The 8,467-nt window shown below is 33.2% G+C and overlaps 1 protein-coding gene across 1 annotated transcript; it reads left to right on the forward strand.

The window, feature by feature from the left end:
• Window positions 1-288: 288 nt before the first annotated feature.
• On the forward strand, window positions 289-4,008 carry HESX1 (HESX homeobox 1). The gene is made up of 4 exons (XM_014596548.3): window positions 289-1,904; window positions 2,135-2,340; window positions 2,667-2,768; window positions 3,721-4,008. The coding sequence occupies exons 1-4, from the start codon at window positions 1,712-1,714 to the stop codon at window positions 3,817-3,819; spliced, it is 600 nt and encodes a 199-aa protein (XP_014452034.1). The 5' UTR covers window positions 289-1,711; the 3' UTR covers window positions 3,820-4,008.
• The last annotated feature ends 4,459 nt before the right edge of the window (window positions 4,009-8,467 follow it).

An 8,467-nucleotide genomic window follows, 5' to 3' on the forward strand; every position in this document is an offset into this window, starting at 1 on the left:
TGCAGTTTACGGTCATACCTAGGTCTGAAATAAACAAATATTATGTGTATCATTAAATGGTTATGACGGTGAAGAAACTGCATCTAATGCAGTGCAAGTAGCCACTAAAGGACTAAGATTTAATTTTTTTTAAAATTTTTTTTAAATAAATGCAGCTATCAGTTTTTAAATTCTTACAATTTATATTTGTAAAACCATCTCTCAGGTCAGTACTGAAATTCTGTTTTTTTATGAAGTTTTAATGAAGTTTTTAATGTGTATATCACATAGATCTTTCGTTTCCCAGAATTACCATGTTTCTAACTGCATCAGAGTAGTTGTTGCATGTTTTGTGCATGGTGGGAATTTTATTTAAGCAGAATTAATCCAAAACTTCATGTATCCAATTTTACAGTGGCAGAAGAAATCAGCAAAGCAGAGAAAAACACCAACAGGTGGGCCAGATTCTGCCCTTGAAAGCACACAGGTCTGCATAATGAGCTATCCATCCCATTGCAGCATACGTCAGGACTTGATTTAAAAGTTGGCTTTACAATGAGAAGAGACTGGAAAAATATATTATGCATAAAGATAGTCTTGTACTAGAAGATAGATCCAAACACTTCTGCATGCTGAGGGTGTTTGGAATATGAACATGAATCCAGATTTGAATTTTATACAAGATGTAGTTCCTTATAACAGGCTGATTCACAAATCCAGTTTCAAACCCTTATGAACTTTGAAACAGTGGCTTAAGCTTCTCTCTCTCTGTCTCTCTTTGGTTATTTCAAATACTAGCAGTGCTGATTGGAATAAGCTCCCTTTGGTTTAAAACAAACAAACAAACAGGAGATTATGATGAACAGCTGGTAGCAAAATATGCTCTCACTTTTTTAAAGCTACAAATTAGGACACGTTGAATCCATTCATTTAAAAAAGTTTTTACAAGTATTTAAAAAGCTGGTAAAAAGTTTTCATGTATACCATCCTGCAAGAAAGCAATATCAACATTATTTTAATACAAAAATGAAGCAAATGAATGTGTGAATTATTTATTTTAAATATTTGGTGCAACTGTTCCTGTTAACTAATCCAGGCACTTGGAAGGCAATTACACTGAGCTTTGACAACATTGCCAACCCACTGTAGTGTGCCTTATGCCAAACACTATTGTTATTTTATTGACCACGTTCACCATTACATATGCATATGAAAAAACAGAGGCATTTTCATCAGGATTACCCTAATAGCATTAAGAGATTATTTTTTAAATTTCCTTGGAAGAAAATTCACTTAAATGAGATTAGTTATTACTTGACTGGTTTCCTATCATACTGCTATGTTTAGGTAAGTGGAGTCCATTAGAGTATAAAGTTTAAGAAAAAAATGATTTTATACATTAATGATTTCAAATAAAAGGAAAGCACTATATTTGTTCATAGCTTCTTTTGAGAAAGTTAAGTCGATGTTCTGGTTAGAAGAGATAACACTTTTTGTCCCTCCTGGTGGCCCCCTAGTGTCACCATTAGTTGCTAATTACTTGCAAACAAATAAACAATTAACTCCTCGTGCCTCTTGGTGGGAGAGTTTTCATTGACATGCTAAAACTTTCTAATAAAAGATTTTAATTAATGACGTAGCAAATCCAACCCCCTTGTCAACACAGTTATAAAGAGAAAATGCAAGAAAATGCAAGTACAGTCTGTGCACCACATATACTGAAGGTGAAAGAATGGCAAGTACATCATTACCTTCTGCCAATACAGCAGCATCTCAGAATTGCCAGAAAGCATCTGGTTCCATGGAAAATAAAGCCACACATTCCTCATTTTCCATTGAAAGTATCTTGGGATTAGAGCAGAAAGATGAAGGCATTCCAGCTGCAAAACCTCACAGACCATGGATAGATACGTGCAACAACTCAGGTAAGCCAGTAGCTTCAATTTCATATTTGAACACAATTGTATATTTACAACATGGTAAAATGTATATATTATTAATCATGTGTTTCCATAAGTATTTAAGCACATTTAGACATATCCATGAAACATTCAAGTACTGTTCATTTTGTTACAGGATTACATTTTAATACAAATATTTAATTGAAAACTATGTCAAATACAGAGCTGTTAACTTTAAATTCTATTTTTCCTAGTTTTAGGAGAAGATGGTAACCCACAACTGCAGCTCTCTGCCATTTCCTGTGAAAGGCCATTACTGCATGCTAACAATTACCTAATGCAGGAGGAAAGACTTTTGAAATGTGAAAAATATTTCTCAGTTACTGAAAAGGTGTCTTACAAAAGAGAACTGAGCTGGTACAGGGGCAGGAGACCAAGAACTGCTTTCACTAGAAGTCAGGTAGGGTTTCAATTACCTGTTTATAAATACAATAATATGTATTTTCCTATGTTCATAGTTTAGTAAAACACATTAATTAGTAGGAAGCCTGTAATGACTGCTTAATAAAATATTGTATCCCACTGTATGAAGAGTAGCAAGATGTATGTATAATTAAGGGCTGGCGTAAATCCAAAGTACCATCACTTATTTGAGCTGACTCTCACTGGTGTGTAATTTTAGAATTTGTACAAAAGTTTTTTGGAAAGTCTTTTACTGTAAAATTGTTGTTATATAGCATATAGTTCACAATTGCTTTTAATGCATTGTTTGTTTATTCTCCTCAGATTGAAGTGCTGGAAAGTGTGTTTAGAGTGAACTCCTATCCTGGCATTGATGTCAGAGAAGAACTAGCTCACAAACTAGATTTAGATGAAGACAGAATCCAGGTAACATGGGGAAAAAATCAGAATATTTCTGTTACCGCATGCATACTATCTTGTCATTTTATTGTGTAAATGATAGATAGAAGCAAAAATCTGAGTTTCAGTGATTCTTATGTATCTTAACAAATTAGTACTTTTTTAATATTCATTATGCTTGCAGTGACTTGTAGCAGGAAAGTCAAGGAAATTCCACCCCCCCGGCTTAGTATTGATTTGACATTTATTGCTACATTTAGTGTCATTATCCTTCCATCTACCATAAAGCATTCCCTGTAGTGTTTCAAGTTTGAAACTCTTTTTAAGTTGTTATAAACCCTGTCAGTAGTGGGTTTGGAACCAAATTTGAAAATTAAATTTGAAGCTAATATAAATAAATGCAAGCAAACATATTGATACTTTTCAAGAGATTTTGCTGGTTAAGGTAGGTTGAAAAAAATTTTAAATCACATTTGAACTTATATATTATTTGGTTGAGAGCCCAGTGTGCACAGGTATTTTAAGAGTCCAAAGTCAATAGAATTCATCCTGTTGACTTCAGCGTGCTGTGGATTGGTCTTTTGTACTTCCTCTGAAGTCAATGGAAGGTTTTTCATTTACTTGCACAGGAGCTGGATCAGATTGTAACAGCTTAATACTGCAACTAAGTACTTCTTTGAGGCATTGAGTACCCTAGACTCCCGCTGGCAACTTAGTTCAGAATGCTCAGCATCTTCAGTTTTGCAATACAGAATAAAGTTTATTTCTCTTTAAATTTGTTTGGCTAACATCATTAAAATGACTACAGATTACTACCAGTATATACCTGCATTTGCTGTTTTGAAACTTGTGTTTGGCTTGTAAGCTGTCAGAATTTTTAAATTATTTTTTAGATTTATTCCACATGTAGTGTTGCATTTAAAATATTAAAGGAAAATCTACAAATTTCAGATAAGTATTCCTTTTATTTAAATTTCAGATCTGGTTCCAGAATCGTCGTGCAAAGCTGAAAAGATCCCACAGAGAATCTCAGTTTCTAATGGTGAAAAACACTTTCACCTCCAACCTACTAGAATAGGAAGAAGCCAGATGGTTCACCATTATGCTACTGTGGTAAAACATGAGTTGTTACTTGCTATTCATAATTTGTATTAAATACTGATGATGTAGTATTTTTACTTTGGAACTTTACATCTGGTTTTGAAAGCTTATCAGGATTTTCATTAAACTGTAAATACTTTATTATTACATTATTCAAATTACAAGTGTGCACTTTTTGTAAAAAATGCTTTATATTTTAATAAATATTTTCAGAAAAAAAGATAAAAAGATATTTTTGCTTTACAAAGAAGAATGCTGCAGTAGTTCTTCACATGATATAAATCAGTCTAGCTTGATCCAAGACAGTGGACTTGTATCAGTTTAAACCAGCTGAGGATAAACCAGCTGAGGATTTGGTCCTTTGAGGTTGCTGATTTAGGAAAAATCAGCAGGAATACAAGAATGTAAGTGGCTTATTTTATTTTAAAAAATGTCACTTACTTTGAAAGGTAAAGGTTTGGCTAAAAATAATAATTATGCAAAACATTACTGCCGTTATAGCAAATTTTGATTATATATATTACTGAAATTTAATTACATTTTCCCCCCACTGATTTTACAGTGTACTTGTTGTGGACTATTTATGAGTGACAGGCAAGATGTTTAGCAGTAAGGATGTGATCATTTGTATTTTAGCCAAACAATTGACCAGTCTGAAAATAAGTTTAAAATATCATAATTTTTTGTAATGTTCATATTGTTATTCTTGTGCATGCAGCTAATGTTTGCCTAGTTAATTCTTAATTAACTCTGATCCCAGCTTCCCCATTGTTTTTGTCCCTGTGAATGCTTCAACCTGGGAGCTGCTGAGTGACCTCAGAACAGACCAATTTAGAATTATTATCTTGTATCATTTGTTTATTTTTTCTAATATAACTCACAACAGGGTGATTACATTTTCCATAAGGCCTTTAGTGGTAAAGAATGATCAGATGATACAAGAAAAACAGGGATCTTGGCATTTGTCACCGAACTAATCGAAAAAAGGCATGAAGCCTTCTACTAAAGAAACTTAATTTATTTCCCATCACCCTCACATAGGGAAGTAACTATGCACATGCTTAAACATATCCCTACCCAGCTAAGAAGTTGAGCACATTGATTTTTATACACAAAGTACTTTTGCATAATCTATTAAATACTTTTCCATAATCTATTAAAGCATAATTAGTCATTCCCAAATGTACACACATACTAAATCACAGTGGAATTTGGTCATGATTATAGCTCAACTGAAAATATAGTGAACTGTCAAGCCAGCTGATACTTACAAAGCATTGGATACTCTTTAGCTTTTCTTGGTTCAACCAAACATAGATGATAACAAATCTTTTTTGCAGAATTATCTTCCATTTTGGTGATGTGTACATGTAAGAATGCAAAACAAAAATCTTTTGACTAATTATTTAATTTTTCCCAGAATCACATAATTCTTATAGCACAAGCACTCTGAATCTTGGTAGTAAGAAGTTGCCTGTTAGGTGTTAGTTTATGTAATCATACAGGTCTCATAGCAAGCCAGAGTTCATAAAATTTGCACTTGCTATTTTTGTATGTTTTTCTTCTGTATTATAAATGTCAAAATCATTCTTAACTTTGTATTAATATGACTTGTAAAATACACTTCACACAAAGCTGAAAATGAATAGTCCTGAGAACTAGTCATTCACTGATAAATAGCCATCAAACCAAAACCCTGTGGAATAATGAATTAACCAGATTTTACTGTAGACTATGCAAATACTTTTTTTTAAGTTTGGTGGTAACTAAATCAAAAATAAGTTTTAATCTAACACTAAACTGAGATTTTTCAGAATATTTGCAAATAGAAACATTGTGTTTGATCCATAAAATTAATAGTCTTGTTTTACTTTTAGGGGTTTTTAACAAAAGCAAAGGGCTACATTCAGAAAACCAGGAGTGCTAGTACCCACTAGTAACATACACTTTTAAACTTACACTAATCACCTGGAAGTTTGAAGACTCAGATTCAAATCTCCTTTTTGGCTGATTCAGAATAGAAGTTTGACCCAAATCCTTCCACCTCAGGAGAATGGCCTAACCACTGAGCTATAGTTTGTGGTGGGTCTCTCTCACTGAAGCTTTACTCTTTGTAAAAGAAATATATATATTAAATAGAGCAGAGATTTGAAATCAAGTCTGCTAGTTAGATGTCCTAACCACGAAGAAAAATGAATATAATTGGAGCAGGGATTTGAATCCAGAACTGCCAGGTGTCTACCTTAACCACCAAGTTAGAGAGCAATTTTATTTCCTTCTAGCATTAACTGCTATCTCAAATATTTAATTGCTATGGAGTCAGATATTTTAATAATCCCCTAGGAATTTAGCCTATCAATAATATAGCTCAGTTGTACATAAAAGAGGTAGGAGAGACAGAGAGAGAAAAAATGAGAACAAGAACAACCTGGAGTTTCCTAAATCTTCCAGTTCTCTGTAGTGGAAAAACAGTTAAATGTTCTATTTTTCACTTCCCTTGCTTAATATAAAGAGGACTAAGCAAACATATAACTTTCCAAGGAACATTATTTTCAATGAGATATATTCTTGTAAGAGATAGGCGTTGTATATTAAAGCCCTGCCTTTTTCTGCTTCTGAAGAAAGCAGATTTAAAGTCCCACTAAAATTAACTTTCAAATAGAGTTAGTTGGAAATCCTGCTAGTTTCAGATTTTCCTAAACCCAGTTGACTAGCAGATTCATGGATAAAGGGAAAATGGGGATTGTTCAAACTTCCTTATTGCTTCTACCCCAGTTGTTAGTTAGTCTGCAGAATGGAAAGAAAATTCTATTTGAATGCTTCTTTTGCCTGATGAAAAAAATGTTCTTATATTGCCTAGCATTTACAAAGAGTCTGTAGAGGTTATGGGAGGAATTAAATACATTCCCAAATATCAAATGTAAGACATCTGTTGCTATATTTTAGAGGTTTGAGAGAGAGAACTTTCCTGAAAATAATCGCTGTAAAGTAATATTAAATAAGCCTTCCAAGCTACATTGTAGCTTATTGCAACTTCTTTGGTGCTTTATTTATGTGAAATATAGAGCTTCATTGATTAATAACATATAGTTTTTATGGATTTAACAAAAAATAGACCTTAACTTTAGTAAGTATTGCTTTTATTCTGGAAATATTGTATCACTTAAGAATAAAATTAAGGTGAGCAAAGTTAACAATTCATACTTTACATTGAATTTAAGTAGTGTTATCTTGAATAGCTCTGAGTCAACTTTTAGCCTAATCTTCCAAATGTTCAGAATTCAATTAGGGAAATATAATATAGAATACTGTACTGATGTAATTAAACTGGTAAAATCAAAATATTTGTGTGAAATATATAATGCTCAAATACAAAAAGGTATAAAACAATTATATTTATTAACACAACAATTCAAAGGTATAACATTAAAATGTAAACAGTGTAAACTGTGTAAAAAAAATAGCTGAGCTCAAACTCCATGTATATTCATAAACTAGCAGAAAAATATCAACATTTGGATTAGTTAGAGAGAATGAGAAACCTGAATACCTGATCCGGCCTGTACTGAAGATGAGGATGGTATTGGAAATGTTGGGAACATTTTCTCTTCCTCAAAACATGATCTGCACCATAGTTTAACCTCCTCAGTGCAGGTAATTTGAAGCTATTGTCTAACTTAATGCTGGAAACAAGGTTTCCAGCAGCAACAGATTAGTCTAATCCAGTCAGGTTAATGCCTAAGAAACTCTATTATCTGACAAACACTTCAATAAGGTTAATGTCTTTCATGACGGAATTTGTCTCCAGTAATGGTAAACTGATAAAGCAATTTACAAAGGAGGACTAGAATATAATAGGAGAATAATAATAGCTCCAACTCTGGTGGCCCTCTCAATTAGTGAACATTAACAGCAGGATGTCTTCATTAGTATTAATGTCAGTGACACTGCACAATGTTTCTTTAGTGCAATAATGTTATCAGCTTTTTGCCCATTGCAATATTTTTGGCTTCCTCTTGGCATGGTATCTGGACTGCTCATTCTTCACAGAGTATTAAAAGGTGGAGCGCAGTGAGACGTTAAGAGTACAGAAGGACTACCAACTTCACATTTGTCTCCACATTTAACAAGGCACGGAACATTTCTTTATATTAGGACCAGCATATTATCGAGTATTCTAAGACAAAGACTCCATTCTTATCCCAAAGTGTTGGATTGTTCTTCATAAGACAGATACAGAGGTAATTGACAATAAATACTTACCTATGAAAGCAGTGAATAAAACAATTCAGTGTGCCATACTTAAATCTGGGCTCAGGCAACCCAAGTATTCTAAATGCACAGGGTAGACACAACTTATTTCAGGTGTATTACTCCATTTGCAACTTTTAGAAAGGTGATTCCATCTACCACAGAATGCACAATTTGATTCCTTTTCAGTTTTACATCCTTTCATTCTTATATACCAAAGGCTTTAATTTATATATCACCCATTCAGGATATTATTAGGAAAGCAAAGTATTACATTTACATATTCTTCCAGCAAACCCAGATCTTCTTAAATCTAATGGCTCTGTCCTAGGCTTGCTGTGTGGCCTTGTGAAGTCACAACATCTGCATTGGTT

This window comes from Alligator mississippiensis, chromosome 12 (assembly GCF_030867095.1).
Source record: "Alligator mississippiensis isolate rAllMis1 chromosome 12, rAllMis1, whole genome shotgun sequence".
Lineage (NCBI taxonomy): Eukaryota > Metazoa > Chordata > Crocodylia > Alligatoridae > Alligator > Alligator mississippiensis.

What these genes read in the sequence shown, in the direction of transcription:
- HESX1 (XM_014596548.3), top strand. Translation starts at nt 1,712, where the DNA reads ATGGCAAGTACATCATTACCTTCTGCCAATACAGCAGCATCTCAGAAT. An exon ending in CTGCTTTCACTAGAAGTCAG is followed by an intron (nt 2,341 to 2,666) that starts GTAGGGTTTCAA and finishes TATTCTCCTCAG; the next exon opens with ATTGAAGTGCTGGAAAGTGT. An exon ending in TAGATGAAGACAGAATCCAG is followed by an intron (nt 2,769 to 3,720) that starts GTAACATGGGGA and finishes TTTAAATTTCAG; the next exon opens with ATCTGGTTCCAGAATCGTCG.